Source organism: Dipodomys spectabilis, unplaced genomic scaffold (assembly GCF_019054845.1).
Source record: "Dipodomys spectabilis isolate Male_0828 unplaced genomic scaffold, ASM1905484v1 ptg000157l, whole genome shotgun sequence".
NCBI lineage: Eukaryota > Metazoa > Chordata > Mammalia > Rodentia > Heteromyidae > Dipodomys > Dipodomys spectabilis.
The window spans coordinates 17,386,583-17,414,385 of NW_024870834.1; the positions used below are offsets into that span (position 1 = coordinate 17,386,583).

At 42.2% G+C, this 27,803-nt stretch overlaps 2 protein-coding genes and 1 pseudogene across 3 annotated transcripts in view; 2 read left to right on the top strand and 1 right to left on the bottom strand.

Annotated features, from left to right (window-relative positions):
* Vipas39 (VPS33B interacting protein, apical-basolateral polarity regulator, spe-39 homolog) overlaps positions 1–2,545 on the top strand; it is a 38,101-nt gene extending 35,556 nt beyond the window's left edge. For both annotated transcript variants that reach the window (XM_042692670.1, XM_042692669.1), the window contains exons 19-20: positions 227–331; positions 1,595–2,545. In XM_042692670.1, coding sequence (XP_042548604.1) covers positions 227–331; positions 1,595–1,615 — 126 coding nt within the window. In that variant the 3' untranslated portion in view covers positions 1,616–2,545. The remainder of the gene's footprint in view (positions 1–226; positions 332–1,594) is intronic.
* A 1,756-nt stretch (positions 2,546–4,301) lies between these two features.
* Noxred1 (NADP dependent oxidoreductase domain containing 1) lies at positions 4,302–26,332 on the top strand. The gene is made up of 6 exons (XM_042692671.1): positions 4,302–4,665; positions 14,263–14,462; positions 20,149–20,329; positions 20,902–21,056; positions 22,161–22,368; positions 25,996–26,332. Exons 1-6 carry the CDS (start codon positions 4,511–4,513, stop codon positions 26,186–26,188), a joined length of 1,092 nt encoding a protein of 363 aa, XP_042548605.1. The 5' UTR covers positions 4,302–4,510; the 3' UTR covers positions 26,189–26,332.
* LOC122118845 lies at positions 24,413–24,778 on the bottom strand (annotated as a pseudogene).
* Positions 26,333–27,803: the final 1,471 nt, after the last annotated feature.

Here is a 27,803-nt window from a genome sequence, read left to right on the forward strand (position 1 = left end):
CGCGGTTCAAAGCCAGCCCGGGCAAGAGAGACCGTGAGACTCCTATCTCCAATAAAAAAAACCACCAGAAAACTGGAAGTGGCGCTGTAGCTCAAGTGGTAGAGCGCTCGCCTTGAGCTGAAGAGCTGAAGAACAGCGCCCAGGCCCAGAGTTCAAGCCCCACGACCGACCAAAAAAAAAAAAAAGAGAAGGCTGAGTGGGGTTTGTATTTTTTTTTGGTGTACAGACCTACAGAGACCTGAAGGATCGTCAGCAGTTGGTTGCATACAGGAGCAAGGTAGACAAAGGATCTGCAGAAGAGGAGAAAATTGATGCCATACTCAGCAGTTCGGTGAGCACTACATTTACCCCTGCCATAGTCCTAGAAGACAGTTAACAAAGTGGCATCGAATGTATCTTTCTAAGACCTGAGCCATTTGGATAAAAGGCTCATCTCAGGGCCAAAATACCAAATGCATTGCTTTGAAGAACAGAAATTACAGAAATTTGTGGGGGAGGGGGAGGTCCGGTCATGGGGCCTGAACTCTGGGCCTGGGCGCTGTCCCTCAGCTCTTTAGCTCAAGGCTAGTGCTCTACCACTTGAGCCACAGTGCCACTTCCGGCTTTTTTCTTTTTGCTTATGTGGTGCTGAGGAATCGAACCCAGGGCCTCATGCATGCAAGGCAAGCAAGCACTCTACCACTGAGCCACCTTCCCAGCCCTGATGCTCTGATCATTAAGCCAAGCAGATAGCAAAAACTACTGGATCTATAAAACAAATATTACAGATTTAGAATATTCAGACCGCATTATCCTGTCTTCTGGGGATGCATGTGAGTTACTGTTGGAAATAAGAAATAGATGGCAAAACCAGAATAAATGCCCTAAATCAGGTATTCTGTAAAATACAGAATAGGTATTTTATCGATCTCTGAGCAAATCAAAATTCCCCACATAGTAAAAATAAATAAATAATCAGGCTGGAAGATTTGGAGGATCATGGTTAAGGCCAGCCTGGGCAAAACTTAAGAGTGACTCGAAGCAAACAATCCAGGTGTGTCCCTGTCATCCATCCCAGCTCTGTGAGAGGCATAAATAAGAAGAGAGTAGTCCAAGGTCAGCCCCAAGCAAAAGTTTAAGAGCATACCCAAGAAAGCAAAAGACAAAAAAGGCTGGATGTAGCCAGGAGCTGGTGGCTCATACCTATAATCCTAGCTACTCAAGAAGTAGAACTGTGACTCGAAGTGGTAGAGCACTAGTCCTGAGCAAAAAAGCTTAGGGATAGCACCCAGACCCTAAGTTCAATCCACAAGACTTACCAAAAAAAAAAAAAAAAGGTCAATATGTAGGTCAAGTAGTAGAACTCCTACCTAGCAAGCCTAAGGCCTTGAATTAAAACCCCAGTACTGCCAAGAAATAAAAAGAAAAGGGAAAGGAAGGAAGGAACTTAGAAGGGGAAGAAGGAAAAAGAGATTTTCAGTACTTCCCCATTCTGATCTTTTGTTTCTCTTTTTATCACATTACCTAGCTGTGAGCCTTGATTTATCTCATTCCTGCTACCTCTGCAGGGAAAAGTGAAGACTCCTCATGCCTTCATTGTTTGCTCTTTCCACAGCAAATTCGATGGAAGAATTAAGTGGTCTTGGCTTCATTGAAACTCACCTCAGTTCTTCCTGTCCTGCCTGTGAAAGTACAAACAACATCACACCCACTTGGACCCTTTATCAACAGGCAATACTTGCTGCTCTTGAGACAGAAACCAGCACCTGGGTGCAGGTAGCTTCCGACTGATCTCTCCAAGGACATCATATAAGAGCCAGTTCCTAACATTCTGATCCATGAGAAAAACACTCCACCAGGTGCTTTTGTGAAGGTGGGAGCCCATAGTGGGTAAGATCTTTCTTGGTCTGAGAAAGTGTCTGCTCTAGAAAGGATGTCTCATAGACTTTAGAGTACAAAAGGAGCCACAGGGTGGCCACTTCATTCCTCTCAGCTAATTATGATCCAGGACCTGGCGCTGGACATTGGCAGTTATGCTCTGAAGGACGTTGGAATAGAACCAAAATGACTGTCTTCCAAGGGCCTAAGGAAGGCATGCCAGAATTGCTCAGCACTACTGGAGACAGATCCAAATCAGACTGCCGAGAGCCTTTGCGTGATGATGGGCACTGCCTAGATGTTGTGTTTCTTCAGCCAATATCTGTCTACTGCTCCAGTCTATTTTGTTCAGAAAGTCAGAGAGCCCCTTCCACCTGCATACGGAGATGACCTGGGCATGAGATAGCCCATATCTCCTCTACTCCTATCTCAGACCCCTACTCTTATATAGAGCTCGGGTTTAGCAGTGCTGGAGCGCTCTTTCTTTAGGCAAAAATCTCATTCACCAGAAGCATTCAGAAGTTTCTCCTGAACTGAAGTTGGTGACACCTCCACTAGGATGTTCACATGCTGACTGAAAAGGATATTCTGTATTGCTAATCTGCCCTGTATCCCTATCAGCCTCTCTTCTGTGACTGAACAGTTTTCTTGACATACTTAGACTCCTAATAAAGCTATTTCATCCTTGGTGCCTTCTCTTCCCCACTTGGTTGTATTGTGTAGTTGTCTGCATCTGTGATTGCTTTCATGGCCTGTCAGCTGAGATCAGGAAGATTGCAGTTTGAGGCTAGCCCAGGCAGAAAAGTTCACAGGACTCTTTCTAACCTATAACTAGAGGCGTGCACCTGACATCCTAAGCTATATGGGAGGCTGAGATTGGGAGGATTGCAGTTCCCAGATAGCCCAGTCTGCAAGACTCCATCTCCATTGAGGGAAACTGGACATGGTGGTGCTTGCCTGTGATCCCAGCAATGACAGCACGCCTAAAGTAGGCAGATCTGTGGTCATGTATGTGCCTGGTGGGAAGCAACACCCTGTCTCAAAGTTGCTCTCAAAGCAGCAGCTTTCTTCAAGCCTGCTAACGTTCTACTCTGCAACATTATATTAGTTTGCCACTTGTCTAATGGGAATCATAACAGTGAGGGCAGGCATCTATTTGTAAAATATTGATTTTTCCCTTCTTGTATATATGCTCAGACATAATTGTGATGGTCTTTTAAAAATATAGAAAATAGAAAATACATTAAATAGACTGACAAACCTCTAAACTAAGTACACAGTGAAAAACAGGACTAGATGTGTTGCTCAGTGGTAGAGTACCTGTTTAGCAAGCATGAGACTCTGAATTCAAACCCTAATACCACACAGGCACAAATGTTGATCATGGACTTCTTGATCACCAAATAAAAGGATTGGGAAAATTAAATAGTGCTAAAGACTAGGCATAGAGTTCATTATAGTAGAGCATTTGCTGAATCCCTGGATTTAGTTCTCAGTACTATATACATAAACACAAAACAGAAACAACTGATTTTTTTTGGTAGTACTAGGGTTTGAATTCAGCTCATGCTTGCTAGACAGGCCCTTTTACCACTTAAGCCATACCACTAAGCAAAAACGCAACTTTTCATCCTACCCATGCCTGAGCCAGAAGGATCCCAAGTCCAACCTGGACAACTTAGTGAGACATCAAAAACTGGAACAGGGCTGAGGATTATCTTGGGGGTAGAGTGCTTACCTAGTACACACAAGGTCCTGAGTTAATTTTTAGTAATACGCACACACACAGAAGAAAAAAGAATCAAATTTGTGTGATAATCTAGATAGAAAAAATAGAAGTCCAGCATCCGCTGTTGGGAAGATACTGGCTTGGTATAGTATAATACTTATATCTTCGTGTTCAGGTCACAAAAATTGTTGGCAGGGCTGGCCCCTTTAAGACTCAGAGTCTGAAGTGATCTAGTAGCTAGAGTCATAATGACAATACTCTTGAGTAATTGTTAGAAATGTAGTCCTTACCTGTCTGGACCAGACTTTCTAAGGAACAGAGCCTATCTCAGTTTGGTTGGTGAAACTGTATGTAGATGGAGTTTATACACCTTAAAAATCTACATGTTCCTGCTCTAGATAAGTGACTAGTGATATTTATTTGGGGCTCTTCTGTCTTGAGGGGAGCACAGAAGGGTAATTTTATTGAAATATTTTTATGTTTTATGTATTCAGGGTATAATTTTACTTTAAAAAATTTTTTTTGATAATTTCATTGATATGAGGTTTTATGTATTCAGTCCTATTTGTAAATTTTAGAGAATGGAAGGGAGAAGAGACTGGCCCAGTAACACCTTTGAAGCCTATTGTTAGTATAAATTCATCTGCTGAAAATAATGTCTGTGGCCTAGAGATATTACTTTGGGTCTGTGTTCAGGTTTTTCATGAATCCAAGATTCATGGGCAGTCAGTGATGTGGACTTGAGATGCAAACAGATATGAACTTGAAAATCTGGAAGCAGAGTGGTAGTGCAGCCCACTAGTATGTGGGCTATGCATATACAGCATCACACATAAGCCCTTCTGCATAGATCATTCTTTGTTCTTCTAAGGAAAGGAGGCAAACTGATTGGTATCTGTCACTGCAGGAGATGCTGTTTTGGAAATGGACATACTAGTGGACCTTGAAACCCTAAATTTTGAGTCTGGCATTCCAGAGGAAGAACGTTTCTGGCTGTATTTGCATAGCCGTTCTCGGGGACTGATAATTGAGGCCTGTGCTCATGCAGTCTTCCTCTGCAAACTATTACGTCAGTTGAGGTAAGCTAGGTCTTCAAGTTCAGGGAGATGACAAGAATCTCATTGCTGAGGACCTAAGTGACTTAACCCTTTTTATACTGGAGGATAAATTTGTCAGGAGAATTGTGTTCCTACCTTTCCAACCCAGAGTGAATGCTCCTGGGTAAAGGGACCAGCAAAATTACACAAACGTCTTTTAGGCTTCACTGAAACATAGATTAGTAATGATTTTCTTTTCTTTTCTTTTGGAGGGGGGCCTGAACTCTGGGCCTGGGTGCTGTCTCTCAGCTCTTCAGTTCAAAGCTAGGGCTCTATCTATCACTAGAGCCACAGCACCACTTCGGCTTTTTCTGCTTATGTGGTACTGAGGAATTGAACCCAGGGCCTCATGCATGCGAGGCAATAACTCTACCACTGAGCCACCTTCCAACCTACCACTGAGCCTAGTAATGATTTTCTTTAAGTAGGTGTACTGATTAAGTGATCATTTGTTTAGTTATTCATGCATTAGGACTACAAGCTTATCTAACGACAATATATCTCTAATCTATTAGGTCAGTTTCTGCCAGGCATTGATGGCCTTTAATCACAGATACTAAGGTGTCTGAGATCTGAGACCATGGTTCAAAGCCAGCCCATACAGGAGAGTCTAAAGGATTCAAATCTTCATTTAATCACTAAAAGCCCAGAAACAGAAGTGTGGTTCAAGTGGTAGAAAACTAGCTTTGAGCAAAACAGCTGAAGGACAGCACCCATGCCCTGAGTTCAAACCCCAGGATCAGCACACAAAAAAGTTACTTTTCTCCTTTCCCATATCACTTAACACACACAAGCACACACATGAATGCATGTGTGTATGCATGCATTTCTTTCTTTTAGGCTTACCTAACAGTGGACTGCTCCATAGGAATAAAAGCCATCTGGAACATAAATCCAGAGACTGTTGCTATCCCTGAAGCCAAATGACTTGACTGAAACTAGGAATACTAATTTACAGATAGGTTCTTAGTCTAATCTTGGTATCTTATGTCACACTATGATGTAGTTTCAACACTTAAATGGATGTATGTGATCTATGTACCTTGAATTAGGCTTATGGATTTGTAACTTAAGATCTGTCCTAGAATATGTCATATTCTCATTCAGTTTATCTTTCTCTGAAATTTGATTAACTTAGGTTGTAGGACCAGATTGGAATTGACCATATTTATAGGTACACTTATACCCAAGAATGCAGTCTACTCAATAGTTTGCTGATTTATTTAATGATTAGGATGTATATATATTGGTTGTAGCCTAGATGACTAATAAACCCTCATATGAAACTTCCAGGAGGCATTTTATATTTAGGAGGATCAAGGACTAAAAGAAAGTGTTTTCTTTTCTTTTTTTTTTCTTGCCAGTCTTGGGACTTGAACTCAGGGCCTGGGCTCCCTGAGCTTCTTTTTGCTCAAGGCTAGCACTCTACCACTACAGCCATAGTGCCACTTCCAGCTTTTTCCATTTACGTGGAACGGAACCTAGGGCTTATGCTTGCTAAGCAAGCACTCTACCACTAAGCCACATTCCCACCCGTTGTGTTTTCTTTTCAACCAGGAGAGAAACTTGTGACACTAGAGAACAAGAGATCATAGGCTCCTACAAAAGATAAGGGCAAATTCCACAAGGGAATTTATAAAAACAAGCCTAGGGAAGACACATATGGCGCTGTGGCTCAAGTGGTAGAGTACTAGCCTTGAGCTGAAGAGCTGAGGGACAGCGCTCAGGCCCAGAGTTCAGACCCCACGACCGGACCCCCCCCCCCAAAAAAAAATGAAATGAAAGCAGGTGCTGATGGCTCATGCCTGTAATCCTAGCTACCCAGGAGGTTGAGATGTAGGGATTGTGGTTCAAAGCTAGCCTGGGGAGGAAAGTCAGTGAGATACTTAACCTGCAGTTAACCACCAAAAACACCAAATGAAGCTGTGGTTCAAGTGGTAGAGCAGTAACCTTGAGCAAAAATGCTTAGGGACAGCTCTGAGACCCTGAATTCAAGCCTAGGACTAGTACACACATAAACAAACTGAAACAATGTTAGATAGCAATGAAAATATACAAAATATAAATAGAGTCATAGGTAAATCTACACTATAAAGAGTGGAGAATGACTCATTTTAAACTCTATTTTAAAAGATAAAATATGAAAAATAACTATAAAACCATTAATAGGTATAAATACAAAAATATGTGATATATAACATCAATAACAAAGGGGTGGGAGATGTAAAGGAATAGAGTGTGTGATTAAAACAAGGCTATAAGGCTTCCGCCCGAGGCGGCGCGCGCGGCGCCAGTGCGGAGGAGCAGGCCGCGCGGGGCGGGCGGTCGGGAGGGGCCGGCAGCCCGGCCTCCCGCGGGGTCCGGGGTGGCGCGGGGCGCGTGGACCAGCGTGGCAGGCTAGAGGCCCTCGGGTGACCCGGGCCCCACGGCGACGGCGGCGGCGCTTGCGCGGGGATCCAGGTCAGTTTGCCCCGAGGTCTGTATGTGCTGGAGAAGTCCTACTTACCCTGGTGTCTGGAAATGTCAATGCTTTGGCCTAGACCTTCCAGGTCCGTTTGGTTTTTTTTTTTTTGTCAGTTGTGGGGCCTGAACTCTGAGCCTGGGCGCTGTCTCTCAGCTCAAGGCTAGCACTCTACCATTTGAGCCACAGCGCCACTTCTGGCTTTTTTTGCTTATGTGATGCTGAGGAATTGAACCCAGGGCCTCATGCATGCAAGGCAAGCACTACCACTGAACCACCTTCCCAGCCCTGTCTGGTTTAATTCTTACCCACATGCTTTTTTATAAATAAACAGAATCTAACCCTAAAAATAAAATAAAATAAAATAAGGCTATAAATAAATAAAGTTTAAGATAGGTAACTATAGCCATAAGATTTTTTAATGTTCCCTATGATAACCATAAAGAAAATAATTATGGAAAAATACTAGTAAAAATATAAGGGGATCAGAACTCAGGAAGTTGAGATCTGAGGATTGTGGTTTGAAGCCAGCCTGGGCAGAAGAGTCTGTGAGACTCATCTCCAATTAACCACCAGAAAACTGCAAGTGGCATTGTGGCTCAAAGTGGCAGAACATCTATCTATATTTCTTTTTTGGTCAGTTGTAGGACTTGAACTCAGTGCCTAAGCACTGTCCCTGAGCTCTTTCGTTCAAGGCTAGTGCTCTATCACTACATCTATATCTATATCTATATCTATCTACCTCTCTATCTATCCATCTATCTTACTGGACCAAACATCACAGAACACCACCAACACATAAAGGAAGATAGCTAGAGAACAAAAGAAAGTACAACTACAAGACATATAGAAAGCAATAAACAAATTGGCAAAAGTAACTCCTTCCTGACAATTACTTTATTATTAAAAAATTATTGCCGGAGGCTGGTAAGGTGGCTAAGTGGTAGAGTGCTTGCCTTGCATGCATGAGACCCTGGGTTCGATTCCTCAGTACCACATAAGCAGAAAAAGCTAGGAGTGGCGCTGTGGCTCAAGTGGTAGAGCGCTAGCCTTGAGCTGAAGAGCTGAGGGACAGCGCCCAGGCCCAGAGTTCAGGCCCCACAGCCAAAAAACAAACAAAAATTATTGCCAGGCACCAGTGGCTCATGTCTATAATCCCAGCTACTCAAGAGGCTGAGATCTGAGGATCACAGTTCAAAGCCAGCCCGGGCAGGAAAGTCCATGAGACTCTTATCTCCAATAAACCACTACAAAATCGAAAGTGTCACTGTAGCTCAAGCAGTTGAGCACTCGTCTTGAGCTGGAGGGCTAAGGGATAGTGCCCAAACCCAGAGTTCAAGCCCCATGATCGGAAAAAAAAATTTGGCCAGGCGCCATTGGCTCATGCCTATAAAATCCTAGCTACTCAGGAAGCTGAGATCTGACGATCACAGTTCAAAGCTAGCCCAAGCAGAAAAGTCTGTGAGACTCTTAACTCCAGTAAACTACTTAGAAAAAGCCACAAGTGGCGCTGTGGCTCTAGTGGTAGAGTGCTAGCCTTGAGTACAAAGAGGCTCAGGGATAGCACCCAGGCCCTGCCAGGACCAGCAAAACAAAACAAAAATGAAAATGAGTGCTGGGAATGTGGCTTAGTGTAGAGTGCTTGCCTAGCACGCATGAAGCCCTGGATTCCATTCCGTAGTACCATATAAAGAGAAAAAGCAGGAAGTAGTGCTGTTGCTCAAGTGGTAGAGTGCTAGCCTTGGCAGGGACAGCGCCCAGCCCCATGACCAACCCCCCAAAAAATGCAAATGATTAATTTCCCCAATCAAAACACAGAATGACTGACTATATTAAGAAATCCAATTATGGGGAGGGGGTGGGGGGAGGAAGCGATAGGAAAGGGAAACAAAGGAGGAGGCTACAATGCTTGAGAAGAAATGTACTCTGGGGCTAGGAAGGTGGCTCAGTGGTAGAGCGCTTGCCTTGCATGCATGAGGCCCTGGGTTCGATTCCTCAGCACCACATAAGCAGAAAAAAAAAGCTGGAAGTGGCGCTGTGGCTCAAGTGGTAGAGTGCTAGCCTTGAGCTAAAGAGCTGAGGGGCAGCGCCCAGACCCAGAGTTCAGGTCCCACGGCCGGACCCCCCCCACACAAAAAAAAAAAGAAATGTACTCATTATCTTGCCCATGTAATTGTAACCCATCTGTACAATATTTTCACAATAAATAAAAAAAATCTAATTATATACTGTCTACTAGGGACTCAGTTTAGATCTAAGGGCAAGACTAAAAAAGGATAGAAAAAGATATTTCATTTCATGCAAATGGCAAGCAAAAGAGAGCAGGAGGTCTGTTTCATACTTGTTTCATGTAACACTTGAAGATAAAAACTGCCATAAATAGTGATATAAAAATAATGATTATTTTGTCAGTAAGGTATAACATATATGCTCTTAATGTTACTGAATTATAGGAAGCAAATATTGATCAAATTGAATATACTCAATAATAATAGGTACTTCAACATTTGAATAGACTATTAGAAGGTGTGGTCTGGTGGGAGAAGGGCACTGGGGGACATGTCTTTGAAGGTCATCTCTTACCCTGTCCTTTTCCTCCTTTCTCTCTGATTCCTGATCACCATGAGGTCAAGAATGTCCTCCAAGGGGCTGGGAAGTTGGCTCAGTGGTAGAGTGCTTGCCTTGCATGCATGAGGCCCTGGGTTCGATTCCTCAGCACCACATAAGCAGAAAAAGCCAGAAGTGGCACTGTGGCTCAAGTGGTAGAGTGCTAGCCTTGAGCTGAAGAGCTGAGGGACAGCGCCCAGGCCCAGAACTCAGGCCCCATGACTGGCAAAAAAAAAAAAGAAAATCAATCAATGTAATAATACGTTACATTAACAAAACAAAAGAGAGAAATCACATTTCAGTTACTGTATAAAAAGCATTTGACAAGCTGAACACTGGTGGCTTATGCTTGTTATCCTAGCTACTCTGGAGATGGCAGTGTGAAGCCAGCCCAGACAGCTTTTATCGCCAATTAAACTCTCCCACTTTCCCCCCCCACACACACACACCAGCCAAAAAAATCCAGAAGTAGAGCTGTGGTTCACATAGTAGAGACTAGCCTTCAGTAAAAAATTAGCTCAGGATAGCACCAAGGCCCTGAATTTAAGCCCCAGGACCAGCACACACACCACACACTCACACACACACACACACACACACACACACACACACACACACACACAAGCAGTATTTGACAAAAGTCAAACTGTCTCTAATGATGAGAACACTCAACAAACTAGGAATAATGGGAAATTACCTCACTAGAATAAAGGCCATAAATAAAAAGTTCAAACTAACATCACACTCAGTGGTGAAAAACTGAAAGCTTCACACCAGGCACCAGCGGCTCAACCCTGTGACCCTAGCTACTTAGGAGGCTGAGACCTGAGGGCTGTGGTTCAGAGCCAGCCCAGGCAGGAAAGTCCATGAGACAATAAATAACCACAAAATTGGAAGTGGCACTGTGGCTCAAGTGGTAGAGTGTTCTCGTTGAGCTGAAGAGCCGAGGGACAGTGCCCAGGCCAAGAGTTCAAGACCCATGACTGGAAAAAAAAAAAACACCAAAAACTGAAAGTTTCCATTCAACTCAGTACTTAAACTCAGCAATTAAACAAGACAAAAAATAAATACATCAAACTGAAAAAGGAATAGTGAATAGTCAATGATCTCTTCTCACAATGACATGATGTTATATATAGAAACCCTAAAGACTACACAAAAATTAGAACAGTGAATAGTCAATGATCTCTTCTCACAATGACATGATGTTATATATAGAAACCCTAAAGACTACACAAAAATTAGAACTGGAAAACATTCATCCAACCTGAAGGACATAGGACACTGGCAGTCAAAAACAGTTAGACCTATGTATTCAACAATGAATTGTCTGAAAACAAATCCAGCTGGGGGTGTAACTTAGTGGTAGATGCATGCTTGAAAGATGAGTGGAGAAAGGAGGAGAAGGAAAGAGATTTTTATTTCATTTTAGTATCAAACAACAAAATTCATAGTAATAAACTTAATCAAGGCAATGAAAGATGTGCACTGACAACTACAAAAAAAATTAAGAAGACAGAAATGAATGGAAAGACATCTCCTGTTGATGGATTAGAAAACTTAATGTTAAAATGTTCATACTAGCTGGAAGCCGGTAGCTTACACCTGTAATCCTAGCTACTCAGTAGGCTGAGATCTGAGGATCATGGTTTAGAGCCAACTATGAGACTTTTATCTCCAATTAACCACCAGAAAACCAGAAATGGCTTTGTGGCTCAAGTGGTAGAGTGCTCACCTTGAGCTAAAGAGCTGAGGGACAGTACCTGGGCCCAGAGATTCAAGCCCCATGACCGACAAAAAAAAAAGGTTCAGACTACCCAAATGTCATCTTTACAAAAATCCAAAAATTCATATGGGGTCTATATTCTGTAAGAATAGCCAAAGCAGGGGCTGGGAAGGTGGCTCAGTTGTAGAGTGCTTGCCTCGCATGCATGAGGCCCTGGGTTTGATTCCTCAGCACCACATAAGCAGAAAAAGCCAGAAGTGGCGCTATGGTTCAGGTGGTAGAGCGCTAGCCCTGAGCAAGAAAGCAGCTCAGGGACAATGCCCAGGCCCTGAGTCCAAGCCCCAGGAATTTCAAATTACAATAATTTTTTTTTTTTAAATCGGTCATGGAGCTGGATGCTGTCCCTGAGCTCTTCAGCTCAAGGCTAGTGCTCTACCACTTGAGTCATAGTGCTACTTCCAGCTTTTTCTGCTTATGTAGTACAAAGGAATCGAACCCAGGGCCTCATGCATGCAAGGCAAGCACTGTACCGCTGAGCCACCTTCCCAGCCTACAATAAAAATTTTTTAAAATGTATTAAAAAAAAAAGAATAGACAAAGCAATCTTTTTTTTTGTTGTTGTTGGTTGTGGGGCTTGATCTCTGGGCCTGGGCACTGTCCTTCACTTCTTCAGCTCAAGGCTAGTGCTCTACCACTTGAGCCACTGCACCACTTCTGGTTTTCTGAATGGTTTATTGGAGATAAGAGTCTCACGGACTTTTCCTGCATGGGCTGGCTTTGAACCATGATCATCATATCTCAGCTCTTGAGTAGCTAGGATTACAGGCATGAGCTACCAGTTCCCAGCAGCCAAGGCAATCTTGAGAAAGAAAAACATGGAGGTCTCATATTTCATTTCCAAGCATAAAACCAAGCTTGGTACTTTTATAAAGATGGCTATATAAACCAATGAAAGAATAAAGAAAATCAGACCTTTACATATATAGTTAAATGATTTTCAACAAGGATGGTAAAGCTGTACAATAGAGAAAGGATAATTTTTTCAGCAAGCTTTGGGAAAACTACATACAAACTACATGCAAACATTAACTCAAAATGGATTAAAGATGTAGGACTATAAAAGTTCTAGAGAGAAACATGGGGGGAAGCTTCATGACTTTGGATTTGGCACTGATTTTATTAATATATCAAAAACAAGCCACAGAAGTAAAAAATACACAAATGGGACCACATGACAAGGAAACAAGAGTAAAAAGATAACCGGTGGACTGAAAGAAAATATTTGTGTTGATTTGTATTGAAAAAATGTCAATTTGGCAGGGCGCCGATGGCTCACACCTGTAATCCTAGCTACTCAGGAGGCTGAGATCCTGAGGATCACGGTTCAAAGCCAGTCCAAGCAGATAAGTCCATGAGACTCTTATCTCCAATAAACCACTAGAAAACCAGAAGTGGTGCTATGGCTCAAGCAGTAGAGCACTCACCTTGAGCTGCAGAGTGCAGGGACAGTACCCAAGCCCAGAGTTCAAGCTCCACTACTGACAAAAAAATAAATAGTCAATTTAAATATATATAAACATATTTATATGCCTTTTTTTTTTTTGGTCCAGTCGTGTGGCCTGAACTCTGGGTCTGGGCGCTGTCCCTCAGCTGTTCAGCTCAAGGCTAGTGCTCTACCACTTAAGCCACAGTGCCACTTCTGGCTTTTTCAGCTTATGTGGTACTGAGGAATGGAACCCAGGGCCTCATGCATGCAAGGCAAGCACTCTACCACTGAGCCATGTTCCCAGTCTCAATGCATTTTATATAGTATAAAATTTATATATTAATATAATGCTATATTTATATATTATATATTATGTGTATAAAATATATACTATATAAAATAAATACACATTTTTTGTGTCCTAGGCCTAGAGCTTGAACTCAGGGCCTGGACACTGTCTCTGAGATTTTTTGCTCAAGCCATGGTTCCACTTCTGGCTTTTAGGTCGTTAACTGGAAATGAGTCTCACGGACTTTCCTGACCAGGCTGGCTCTGACCAGCTATCTTCAGGTCTTAGCCTCCTGAGTAACTAGGAATACAGGTGTGAGATACCAGCGCCTGGCTTAAAAATATTTTAATGAAGTTTGGTCCCTCAAAAAGGAATGTGGGGGGGCTGGGAAGGTGGCTCAGTGGCAGAGTGCTTCCTTTGCATGCTTGAGGCCCTGGGTTTGATTCCTCAGCACCACATAAGCAGAAAAAGCTGGAAGTGGTGCTGTGGCTCAAGTGGTAGAGTGCTAGCCTTGAGCTGAAGAGCAGAGGGACAGCACCCAGACCCAGAGTTCAACCCCCATGACCAAAAAAAAAAAAAAAAAAAGGAATGTGTGGGCTGTCAATGTGGCTTGGTGGCAGAGTGCTTGCCTAGTAGCATGCATGAAGCCCTGGGTTCGATTCCTCAGCACCACCTAAACAGAAAAAGTTGGAAGTGGTGAGTGCCACTCTACCACTCTAGTGGTAGAGTGCTAGCCTTGAGTAAAAGCAGCTCAGGGACAAGCCCAGGTCCTGAGTTCAAGCACTAGGACTAGAAAGAAAAAAAAGGAATGTGCTTTAATTTTTGGAACTCATTTAGGAAAAACATTTCATTCTCTTAGAAGCTGAACAAATGACATACACTTGAAACGCCTGATCTTCAAAGGAGTATTAAGGCGCCCCCAGGCTTTCATTTGAAAATCTTACTGCCAAGAACTTGTAAAGATCTACAGTATGTTCCCACATTAATTTATGTGTCTGTTCATTGTCTAGCATAAATTTGGCAAAGTATGAACCTGCCTCAGTAGAGCCATCTGATTCTGCTAGCAGTGAACACAATTTGAGGGTGGGAATCATTGGAGGTGGCCGCCTTGGGAAGCAGCTGGCTTGTTCACTGCTGAAGCTTGTCCCCATCCCTGCAGAGAACCTTCGGATATCCACACGGAGGCCAGACGTCTTGGGTGAGGAGTGGGGTCTGTTAATAAGGGGGCTTAGTTGTGCTGGTAGATGTTCACAAAGCCATTTTGAAATGGTTCCTTCAAAGGGGAATCCTTGTGTGGAGTTCTCACACTGCTTGCTCTGAGGGAAGCTAGAAAGACAGATTTTAAACTTATACTTCGGGGCTGGGAAGGTGGCTCAGTGGTAGAGCGCTTGCCTTGAATGCATGAGGCCCTGGGTTCGATTCCTCAGAACCACATAAGCAAAAAGAAAAAAGCTGGAAGTGGCATTGTGGCTCAAGTGGTAGAGCACTAGCCTTGAGCTGAAGAGCTGAGGGACAGTGCCCAGGCTCAGAGTTCAGGCCCCACAACCGGACCCCCCAAAAAAACAAAAAACTTATGCTTCAACAACTTTTTACTCCCATTATGTTTTCCTACACATTGCTCCTCCTCTTTTGTCATAAACAGAAGCTTTCCATACAGATTTCAAATACAATCAGACCAGGTGTATGTGGGGGATGGGAAGGTGGCTCAGTGGTAGAGCGCTTGCCTTGCAATGCATGAGGCCCTGGGTTTGATTCCTCAGCACCAAATAAGCAAAAAGAAAAAAGCCAGAAATGGCGCTGTGGCTCAAGTGGTAGAGCGCTAGCCTTGAGCAGAAGAGCTGAGGGACAGCGCCCAGGCCCAGAGTTTAGGCCCCACAACTGGACTCCCCCCCCCAAAAAAAAAGAAATCTGGTGTGTGTTAAAACAAGTTGCAAATATTTGCATCAGAATATATATATATATATATATGTATACATTTAAAATAATGACTGAATTTCAAAAAACTTTTCTGTTGATTCTATTTACTTATCTATGTGATAGAAATAAGGACAATGATGACTTCTAGAAAGACAGACTGAGAAGAGGCTGAAAATAACTTTCTAAGGAAGGAAATGTTTTATATATGGGTTTTGTGGAGATAAGCATTTGTCAAAACTATTGAAATTATATATTTCTCATCCCTGTGTGGCACTGTATATGCATGCAAAAAATATACATATTGTAGAAAAATCTCTCTGAAAGAGTGTACTGACAACTTATAGTCTTCATAGCAGGGTTATCAGTTTCTTCCTATTTCTTCCCCATCAGTCATGGATACTGTACCTACTTGTTTGTATCCTGCTATTTTTCACTTAATAAATAACTTAACATTCTTCAAAGAATGTCCTTCCACTGTCCCATGGGTGGTCTCTGAGAACATTGCATGGGTCTTCCAGGAAGGCTGTGTGCACACCTGACTGGCAATGCTGATAATGTGTGTGCTACACCAGGCAATGGACAGAAGGGACAGCTACTCTGCACCATTCTCCCTTTCTCTGATTTCTTAGGATTGAAAGTTGGTTTTAATGTAAAAATGACTTTAAGATTCTGTAGATGACAAAGTATGGATGTGCCATCATTTCTATAGCTCGTGGAATTTTCTTGTACATAGCTTCCAAAATTACTAGGTTAACAAATAGATTCAGGTGTGTCAAAACATTATTGATTAATAATAAATTGTACTTAAAGTGTACAATTGGATTGCATTTTGTGCTTGTCCTAGGTCCTGACACTGTTCCTGAGCTTTTGTGCTCAAGGCTAGTGCTCCACTTCTGGCTCTTTTTGCTGGTTAATTGGATATAAGACTTTCCTACTGAGCCTGGCTTTGAATCACAATCCTCAGATCTCCATCTCCTAAGTATTTAGGATTATAGGCTTGAATCACTGGTGCCTGGCTACAATTTGATATTTTGATCCAGGTGCACACCTGCAAAACCAACACAATCAAGATAATAACACACTCATCACCTCAGAAGTTGCTTCTTGTCTTTCTGAGCCTGTCTCTCTAGCTCCCTGAAGCTCTTTGCCAAAAAACCAGTGGCAATGGTTTCTGTCACCGTAGATTAGTTTGTATTAAGTAGAATTTTATATTTTTACAAGTAACAAATCTACACCACACAAGTTTTTAATATACATTTTAGTTGTTTTAACAGTATTACTTTTGAGCAGACTTTAAATAAATACACAAAAAGTTAGCACATTATAAAAAAAATATACAAAGCAAAACAACCAGCATTTAGATGGTCAGTAGCACGCATACAGAGGTAGTCTGGTTAGTGTTATTACTGGTACCTTGCCTATTTAACAGTTCAACAATATCAGTTATTTTGCTCCTAATTCCCCCATAGTTCTCCAAAATCAGCCTATACATGCATACAGAATGGACTTTCCTTTAAAGTTACATGCATTAAGTAGAATTGTATACTGATGGAGTCACATGAGGTTTTTGACCTGACTTCTTTCACTTTGCATAAATATTGTGAGCTATAGCTATGTCCTTTAGGTATCAATATCTTTTAAATTTCTGAATAGTATTTCATTGAATAAATATACCCCACATATTATTCATCTAAAATATTGGTTGTTTTCTAGCTCTTGGCTATTACAAATAAAACTACTATGTATATTTGTATAAAAGTGTTCATGTGGGCATCTACTTTTATTTTTCTTGGGCAAATACCTGGTAATGAAATGACTGGGTCTAGTAGTAGGTATGTGTTTACTTTTTGGGGGGTGGGGGGACAGGTATTGAGGTTTGAATTCAGGGCCTTGTACTCTGGCATGGCTTTTTTCCTCAAGGCTGGTGCTCTGACACTTGAGCCACAATTCCTCTTCTGGCTTTTTGCTGGTTAATTGGAGATAAGAGTCTCATGGACTTTTCTGCCCATACTGGCTTCAAGCCACATCCTTCAGATATCAGACTTCTTTTTTTTTTTTTTTTTTTGAGTCTGGTCGTGGGGCCTGAACTCTGGGCCCTGGGCACTGTCCCTCAGCTCTTCAGCTCAAGGCTAGCACTCTACTACTTGAGCCACAGTGCCACTTCCGGCTTTTTTCTTTTTGCTTATGTGGTGCTGAGGAATCGAACCCAGGGCCTCATGCATGCAAGGCAAGCGCTCTACCACTGAGCCACCTTCCCAGCTGAAGATAACAGACTTCTGAGTAACTAGGATTACAAGTGTGAGTCACTAGTATCTGGCTAGGTATTTATTTATTTGTTTATTTATTTTGGTGTCAGTCCTAGGGCTTGAACTCAGGGCCTGGCCACTGTCCCTGAGCTTTCTTGCTAAAGGCTAGCACTCTACTGCTTGAGGCACTTCTGGGTTTTTCGGTGGTTAACTGGAGATGCATGTCTCATGGACCTTCCTGCCCAGGCTGGCTTTTTTTTTTTTTTTTTGGGTCCGGTCCTGGGGCCTGAACTCTGGGCCTGGGCACTGTCCCTCAGCTCTTCAGCTCAAGGCTAGCGCTCTACCACTGGAGCCACAGCGCCACTTCCGGCTATTTTCTTTTTGCTTATGTGGTGCTGAGGAATCGAACCTAGGGCCTCATGCATGCAAGGCAAGCACTCTACCACTGAGCCATCTTCCCAGCCCCCATATGTTTTCTTTTAAAAGAAAAGTTCTGGCTGGGACACTGGTGGCTCACATCTATAATTCTAGCTATTTAGGAGGCTGAAATCTGAGGATCGTGGTTCAAAGCCAGCCTGGGCAAGAAAGTCCATGAGACTTTTTTTTTTGGGGGGGGGGTCTGGCCTGGGCGCTGTCCCTCAGCTCGTCAGCTCAAGGCTAGCGCTTTACCACTTGAGCCACAGCGCACGCACTTCCGGCTTTTTTCTTTTTTCTTATGTGGTGCTGAGGAATCGAACCCAGGGCCTCAAGCATGCAAGGCAAGCGCTCTACCACTGAGCCACCTTCCCAGCCCTCCATGAAACTCTTATCTCCAATTAACCACCAGGAAACCAGAAGTGGCACTGTGGCTCAAGTGGTAGAGTGCTAGCCTTGAGCTGAAGAGCTCAGAGACAGCACCCAGGCCCAGATCAAGCCCCACGACTGACAGCCCCATGACTGACAAAAAAAAAAAAAAGTCTCACAGAGTTTCCTGCCCAGGGTAGCTTTGAACAACAATCAGATCTTAGCCACCTAAGTAGCTAGGGTTAAAGAAATGAACCAGCAGCCTTTAGAAATCATTAACATTACCATTTTAATATGTCTTGTATAAAATTTTCTTATTTTACTGATTTTAATCTCTAGAAAAGTTACCTTTTCTCCATAGGTTTAATGCTATTTCATCTGTGAGTTGCTTTTGTTCTTTTATTCTTTTTGTGAGGGTGCCTATATTTTTCTTACTCATCTCTGTGTATTTTTTTTTAATACGATGGAAACTTTAGAAAGTCTTACCACTAAAAAAAAAAAAAAAAAAAGAAAGTCTTACCACTCAAGAACCTCACTAAGTAGGGCTGGTATGCATAGTAACTCAATGCAGTATATAGTCTTTGGGGGAGTAATGTGTTTATTAGAAGTGAAATTTCAGTTTTAAACTATTTGTATTATAGAAGGAGACAAGAATTCCAGAGGCTTATCTGAGTGGGCCACCTATTTTTCTCCTATCCATCTTCAAGTTTATAAAGATGCAGAAAATCTCAACATAACTTCTACCATGCACTTGGTCATTAAGATATGTCTGTTAGGGGCTGGGAAGGTGGCCCAGTGGTAGACTGCTTGCCTTGCATGCATGAGGCCCTGGGTTCAATTCCTTAGCACCACAAAAGCAGAAAAAGAACAGAAGTGGTGCTATGGCTCAAGTGGTAGAGTGCTAACCTACCTGGGACAGTACCCAGACCCAGATTTCAGGTCCTACGACTGACCCCCCCGCCCCCCGAAAAAATATATATACATATATCTGTTATCTGTTTTTTCAATAACACTTTGAGGGGCTGGGAATATAGCTTAGTGGCAGAGTGCCTAGCTTGCATGAAGCCATTCGATTCCCTACTAGCAATCACATAATCAGAAAAAGCCGGAAGTGGCCCCGTGGCTCAAGTGGTAGAATGCTAGCCTTGAGCAAAAGAAGATCAGAGACAATGCCCAAGCCCTGAGTTCAAGCTCCAGGACTGGCAAAAAAAAAAAAAAAAAGACAAAATCAGTAACACTTTGAACATACTACCGCACATGAGTGTGAATTTTGAATTCTTTCTTTTGATAATCCATTCTGCAATGAATACAACCATAGGATTAACTTACTAGGAATGTTTTTCAGGTAACTACATGTTACTACATCTCTCTACACATAAATATCCTATTACCATTAAGCTGTGTATACTATGTAGAAACAGTTCCTTCTTTCCAAACACCTTCCAGCCTCTGCTCTCTTCAATGTTAACTACCCACCAAAGTCAAGAGCTGTATTATGTTGGGCAAATCACATAGCTTCCTGAAGCTTCAGTTTCCTTGCGTATATACTATGGGAGTGTGGAGATATAATAGTAGTCTCTGTCTAAGAAAGTCCATGTGAGGTTTACCTCAAATAATATACATATGTAACATACAACGACACATGATGAGCCTTTGGCAAATTGAAGCAAAAAGACTCTTAGAGAATACTTTCTTCCTTAAAAACATTCCAGGATTGGCCTGAAGGTAAGAGAAAGATGACTCATTTCAATCACTGTTGCAATGACACCACCTACTTTGGTAATGGGATTAGGGCATTGCAGCATAACTCATAGAAGGCATATAGGATGATCTCTCTGATTTATGTAGCAACAAGACTTGGGTTGCTTCCTGAGATTGATCTTCTCTCCAATCTGATGCTCAGGTTCAACTCCTTTGTCTGCTCTTTCTGTCTTCCTTTATCCTTTCCAGATGTTATCAAGAAAGAGGGAATCCAGTGCTTTTACCATAACCCTCACCTGGCGGGCTGGGCCAACATGCTATTCCTCTGTTGCTTGCCATCTCAGTTGCCTAATATCTGCTTAGAAATTCAAGGAAGTATTGAGAAGAACTGCCTCGTGCAAAGCTTTGCATCTGCTATCCCATTGCCCAGGTATCTTGTGGGGACAAGAACAGGCCAGGCAGAACTGCTGCCTCTTCTCTGCTCTCTGCTATTCACCTTCACCATACGCCCTACTTCATGGGAGTTGATACGTCCTCAGAAATAGAGAGGAAGCAGTTTGATCTGTAAAGGACTCGGCCAACTTTTCTAATTATGTCTCTCCCAATTTAAAGCACTTGTGGGTGGGATATTTTCTTGGCTGTACAAATATGTACAACTATCATATGTTGTCACCCACTACCTGAAGCTAAACATTATTCCTTTGTTCATCAGGGAAAAAGGAAAACACCACAGTCAATCACATAAAACATTACTGAAGGTAGTAATGGAGAATTGCTGCATAGTAAATTATTTTTGTACTTAATGTCTAGCCCTGTATCTGACACATAACTTTTCATGTAAGCGCTTGTTAAGTAGATAGATCCAACTCATTAATGCTCTCTGTGTAGACCCAGACCTATATTTGTCTGAGCAGGGCTGTGTATCACAATCTGTTGCTGGGCTTGGATATGAATAGAAATCCATTCCTGGCACTGCTACTCCCTATCTTGTTTGGCTTCCAGATTGAGACTACTACTGAACAACCACACCAATCTCTTACGGCCTGTGTATCACTGTGTTGAGGATACTGACCATATCTGGGGAGCCAATAAGGATATTGCAACTGCGCTCCAAGATCCCGTGATTCTTCAAGCTACCTCCCCATTCAGTTCCAGAGGTAATGCATTGTTCACCATATTTCTGCATTCTTTTTTTTTTTTTTTTTCTTGTCAGTCATGAGGCCTGAACTCTGGGCCGGGGGGCTGTCCCTCAGCTCTTCAGCTCAAGGCTAGCGTTCTACCACTTAAGCCACAGTGCCACTTCCAGCTTTTTCTGCTTATGTGGTGCTGAGGAATCGAACCCAGGGCTTCATGCATGCAAGGCAAGCTCTCTACCACTGAGCCACCTTCTCAGCCCACATCTGGCATTCTTCTGAACACGACCTTATCCTCAGCCTATTGCTTATATTAAGTTTGTGTGTGCCATGTATGTGTTTGAAACAAGTAGTCATTTAGTTTAGTAGTGAAAATGTTTGGTGATGACAAATAACCCTTATTAGCAAGATTGATTATTTGGATTCTTATGCATGAATTGGAAACAACTAGATGAAACTGCCATTTAAAATAGGACTAAAATGGCTTTTCCCTGTTCTAATCTTGCAGTTTTTCCCAGTAATTCCCCCTTATTGGCAGGGATCATTCTGGAGAACTTTGGGGGGGGGGGTTAGGGGAGAGGGTAGTACTAAGGTTTGAACTCAGTCTTGTGTTTATAAAGCAATTGTTCTCCACTTGAATCGTGCTCCCAGCCCTTTTTGCTTTTTAGATAGGATCTCATGCTTTTGCTTGGGGCTAGCCTCAAACTTCCATCCTCAGACCTCTGCCTCTTGTACGTCTAGGATTACAGATATGTATTGCCACACCCAGTCTATTTTTATTTTTCAGATAGGGATATTTTTTTTGCCCAGGCTGGCTTAAAACCATAATTCTCACATCTTTATTTACTGCTTAGCTGGAATCACAGGCATGTTCCATTTTGGATATGTTTTTGCCATTAGCAATCTACATTTGTTCCTGTCTGCCTCCTTTAGTATAATCAATACATTATATATTATAAAGGGTAGATGAAGCTCTTAGCCTCAGAGGGAGGAGTGTTCACTCATTTCAAGGTCTACATTATTAGCCTGTATTGGAAAATGGTGGCTTCTATAGTTACTGTCTGGGGTCTTAGGTTCCTGCAGCACATTTTTAGTAACGTTATTCTGTTCCCTCTCATTGATGTATAGGGGGAATAAACCTCAATATTAAATGGTTGGAGGGAGTATTGTATGCAATCCTAAATGTCTGCACTTCAAGAAGCATTTTCTACCCAAAAGCACTGGAGATGCTGAACAGACTATTTTTCATTACTCAGTCTGAAGACTCAGCTTGTCCACGTTTCCAGCTAGAACATTTTGTCAACCAAATCTATGTCAGGAACTTGTTTCACAGAAGGTAAGAGGTCAGATAGCAGATGCTTTCCCCCCTCTTTTTCCTTTCATGCGCCATGTTCAGTTTCTCTCTTCTCTCTCCCCCTCTCTCTCTCTCTCTCATGAATGCGCGTGCTCTTTCCTGGATTGGGTATTGAATGCAGGGCTTCTTGCTTGGTAGGCAGGCATTCTAACACTTGACTATGCCTCCAGTCCCCTTCTGTTTCTGTCTCTTTCCACACCTTTCCTTTTTCCCTGAGACAATTTCTCAGTATGTATTCAGACTGGCCTTGAACTTGTGATCGTGAGTGCTGTGAGATTGTAGGCATACACCATCATACTTAGCTCATGTTCTATTTTAAAATTGATAAATGTGCTTCTATAAAAATCCAACCAGCTGGTACCAAAGGTTCATGTCTGTTCACATCTGCAATCCTAGCTACTTAGGAAGTTGAGATCTGAGGATCGAGGTTTGAAGTCAGCTCGGGCAGGAAAAGTCTGGGAGATTCTCTATCTCTGATCATTTACTTTAAAGATTTTTTTTTTTTGGGTCCGGTTGTGGGGTCTGAACTCTGGGCCTGGGCACTGTCCCTCAGCTCTTCAGCCCAAGGCTAGCACTCTACCATTTGAGCCACAGCACCACTTCCGGCTTTTTTTCATTTTGCTTATGTGGTGCTGAGAAATCGAACCCAGGGCCTCAGGCATGCAAGGCAAGCGCTCTACCACTGAGCCATCTTCCCAGCCCTGATCATTTACTTTAAAAAGCCTGGAAGTGGAGCTGTGACTCAGTGGTAGAATATTATCTTTGAGCAAAAGCTCAAGGACAGCTTCCAAGCCCTGAGTTTAAGCCCTAAGATGGGCGCACACACAAAAAAATCCAGCCAATGGAAAAGCAAAAGCTCTTTTGCCTCCTATATCTTATTTCATAGGTTTTATCTTTTACAGTTTTTATATTTGTGTCATTTTATGGAGTTATTTGCATACATTATCATGTATGTTCATATCCTACATAGAGTTAGAAATGAAAAACTACATGTAATGCCATTTTCTGTTAGTACAGTCATATCTGCTTCATTTATGAATGAGTATGCTGGCATATACACTTTGACTTCCTGGCCTACAGAACTCTGAGTTAAATAAACTCTACTCTTTACAAATTGCCCAGTCTGTGGGATTCAGTGACAGGAACAGAAAATAATCAGGACATTTGTATATAATAAAGAGATTGACTTCTGGTGACAGTAGGGTTTGAACTTAGAGGCTTGTACTTGCTTGGCAGGCATTCTACCACCTAAGCCACACTGTCAGTCCAGGAGATTGACTTTTGTATATTAATCTTATACCTTCAACTCATAAACAATGAATTTACATAAATATCATGTAAATACATAGTTACATTCTACATTTACAATGAATCTAAGCACACTTTCACCACTTCATAGGTTATGAATTTATTTTGTCAGTTGTGGGGCCTGAACTCTGGGCTTGGGCACTGTCCCTTAGCTCTTCAGCTCAAGGCTAGTGCTCTACCACTTGAGCCACAGCACCACTTCTAGCTTTTTCTGCTTATGTGGTGCTGAGGAATTGAACCCAGGGCCTCATACATGCAAGGCAAGCACTCTTAACACGGAGCCACCTTCCTGGCCCAGGTTATGTATTTTATAGTGAAAGAATCCTAATTCCTCGCCCTCTTCGTTTTGTATAAATGTACACACATACATAATTGAATCATTATTGATATAACTTTGAGCAAACCATTATCTATTCCATAATTCGTACATAGCCTTTTATTGGTTGTCAGTTTAGCATTAGGCTCACACAGAGCTTCCCTATCTGCCCTGGACCCTGTCCTTCCCTCTCTTGGGAGTTCCTGGCTCACCCCAGGCTCCAAGAGTGTCCTGGACAGGGCTATCTAGCAGAGGCAGGGAACATATGCAGAAGGGGGACCCAAAAGAGGTGGTGAGGTGTGAGAGAAGGTGGGGTATGAGGCCATTCAGATAAGAATGTCCATCCAGCTGAGGGAGGTTGTTACCCTGCACAACCCTTAGATCTTGCCAGGTTGAGAGAAGTCAGGAGGGAAGAGCATCTCTTAGATGCTCCCACTGTGCCCTTCATGCCATCAGCATCTTCTGGATGTTGTCCTGCTCCCTTTACACTGTGCTCCAGAGAGGACTTTTTCTGTTTAGTTCTTTAACTTTTTTCTACTATTTTCTGTTTCTTTAACAGCTGGTTGTGAATGATTGGATTGAAGAATAAACATTCTTCCTATGCCTTCATACATTGTAGTTTCATCTACCAAAGTTATAATCTCTGTATCTATAGTAAGATGTTCTGTTTAGCTGTTCAATCTATACATATGTCAAGCTTTACCTTCTGTTGAGTGTCAATAGCTCTGTGATGGCCTTCTTCAATTGCAGATCCTTGGGGGCTGCCATCTTGATGCACTCTAGTCCTTCTCCTTTATGGGAACCCAACTTTCTGACCTAGATCATTTTCATTTCTTTAAAAAAAAAACTTAGAGGCTGGGAAGGTGGCTCAGTGGTAGAGCGTTTGCATTGCATGCCTGAGGCCCTGGGTTCGATTCCTCAGCACCACATAAGCAAAAAAGAAAAAAGCCAGAAGTGGCGCTTGACTCAAGTGGTAGGGTGCTAGGCTTAAGCTGAAGAGCTGAGGGACAGCGCCCAGGCCCAGAGTTAAGGCCCCATAACTGGACCCCCCAAAAAAACAAAAAAAACTTAGAGCTAAGTGCTGGTTGCTCACGCCTGTAATCCTAACTACTCAGGAGGCTGAGATCTGAGGATCGCAGGTCAAAGTCAGCCAGGCAGGAAAGTCCTTGAGACTCATATCTGCAATTAACTACCAGAAAACTGGAAGTGGAGCTGTGGCTCAAGTGGTAGAGCATTTGCCTTGAGCTGAACAGCTGAAGGACAACACCCAGGCCCAGAGTTCAAACCTCACAACTTGGGGGTGGAGGGAACAAAACTTAGACTATTCCTTGCAAGATAGGTCTACTGGCAACAGATTTACTCACTGTTTGGTTGCTAAGTCTTTATTTCTTCTTTACTTTCAAAAGAAAATTTGGCAGGATACAGAAAAATTGTAGGTTGGTGGTTTTAAATATTTCACTCCATTTTCTTCTTTTGCCTGGCCTCTGAAGAGAAGTTGTTTTAATCCTTTGTTCTTCTGAAGGTAACGTTGGTTTTTCCTCTGGTTTCTTTCAGGTCTTTTGTCTTTATCATTGATTTCTTTCATTTGAAAATATATCTAGGGATAATTGTTGTTGCTGACATTTATCTTGCTTGAGATCCTGTTGACATTTGTCTTGCTTGCTTTCTGAATCTGTAGTGTGGAATCTGATACTAACTTGGGAAAAATTCTCACTCATAATTGCTCCAAAAATTCTGTTCTTTTCTCTTTTTCTTCTCCTTTTACCTTTTTCACTATGTATATGTTATGCTTTTATTGGTCATCCCACATACAGTCTTTGGATTCTGTATTTCTTAGCCTCTGCTGTTTTTTTTTTTTAAATCACTTTAAACTTTTAGAAATTTATATAGAGATAGCTTCTAGTTAAAAGATTATTATGTGGATAGCCACATTGGATGGTTTGAGCAGACATAAAAAATTAACAGTATTTTTTTCCCCACCACAGGCCTTTCCCCTGGTTTGATCTGACCACTGTACAACTCAGGGAAACGCCTTTTAGCCAGCATCTCTCAAATAGTCCAGCTCTCCAGGACCACCTTCACTATGTATACTGCGAAGTATTCGATGTCTCTGTAACCAAACAAAAGCCAGAGGGTACCACACACTCTCCATCCCATCAAGGCACCTCAAGATCATGATCTTATTCTCCTCAGATGGGCTGGGCAGGACTTACACCCTATAACAGATAAAGGGCTAAGTCATGTAGCTACAGTGTATTTGAAAACTGTACTAATTAATGGCTCTTTGAAGTGTAAAATAAAGCAAGAGGTCCTAAATATCAACATACTTGGGTGTGTCCAGCTTGCCTAAATAACCACACAACTTAATATATTATTTCCCTAGAGCAGCCATGTAAACAAATTACTTCTCTTCTCATCTCTATTTCTCTAAAAGCTAGATTAAATAATTGATAACACCACTGTTAATTATACTTGCATCTCCTTTTCCATAGTGTTAAATAATTATACTTGCATCTCCTTTTCCATAGTAATATGTACTTAAAACACAATACTACTTGATTTCCCTACCATTTTGGATAGAAAGGTAATTGTTGACTAAACAATGTCAATTGAATTATTTCATTCTTACTTCAGTTATATTTGACTGTTCTTATGCTATCTCATCTTATTTAAAATTCTCTATCTTTCCCCATTTTTGGTAGTTCTGGGTTTTGAGCACAGGGCCTTGTAGCTTGCTTGTGCTCTACAATTTGAACAATTCCTCTAGCCATTTTGTTTTATTTTTCAGATAGGGTGTCAGACATTTTTCCCAGAGCCTTCATACTGATTCTCCTACCTCTGCCTTCCTATAGCTGGGACTATAGGTAGATGCCACCCCTCCCTGTAGATTGCTGGTTGAGATGGCTGCTTTAGCCTCAAATTGCAATCCCCCCCCCCCCCCCGCCCCAGTCCTGCCTCCTTAGTAAAAGTTCTTCCCATGAAAACCACTTAAAAAATATTTGGAGCTAAGTATGATAGTACATGCTTTTAATCCCTGTATGCAGGAGACTAAGGCAGCATGATCACCAGTTCAAGTCTATTTTGGGCTATACAGTAAAGCCCTGTCACAAATCTCTCTCTCTCTCTCTCTCTCTCTGTCTCTCTGTCTCTGTTTGTCTGTCTGTCTCTCTCCTCTGTCTCTCTGTCTCTGTCTCTCTCTGTCTCTCTCTCTCTCTCACACACACACACACACACACACACACCAGACCAGTCAGGTGCCAGTGGCTCACACCTATAATCCTAGCTACTCAGGAAACTGAGATTTGAGGATTGCAATTCAAAGCCAGCCTGGGCAGGAAAGTCTACGAGACTTCTTTTTTTTTTTTTTTTTTATCTTCAATTAACTACAAAAAGAGCCCAAAGTAGAGCTATAGCGCAAGTGGTAGAGTATTGACTTGAGCAAAAAAAAGCTAATAGACAGTGCCCGGGCCCTGAGTCCAAGCCCTAGTACTCACACACGTATACACACCAAACAGAACAAAACCACCTGGCATTTAAATGACATGTTTTTTGGTAAAATATAGATCTTATTTCTATAATGCAAATGTCTATTTCCTTTATGTTTTATAAATACTTTTGTCAATTTACAATAGAGTTGAAAAGAATAGCAGTAATCTCATGAAACTAAGAAAGATGTCACTGTGCTTTGGTTACTGAACAAAATCACTGCTTTTTTTTCCCCATGCCAGCCTGGGGCTTGAACTCAGAGCCTCAAGATTAGTTGGCTTGCTCACAACTGGTACTCCACCATTTG

Excerpts from the sequence above, each read along its gene's own strand:
- Noxred1 (XM_042692671.1), top strand. The coding sequence starts at position 4,511 with ATGGACATACTAGTGGACCTTGAAACCCTAAATTTTGAGTCTGGCATT. Across the intron at positions 4,666-14,262 it reads AAACTATTACGTCAGTTGAG|CATAAATTTGGCAAAGTATG; the intron begins GTAAGCTAGGTC and ends TTCATTGTCTAG. Across the intron at positions 22,369-25,995 it reads AGGAACTTGTTTCACAGAAG|GCCTTTCCCCTGGTTTGATC; the intron begins GTAAGAGGTCAG and ends TCCCCACCACAG.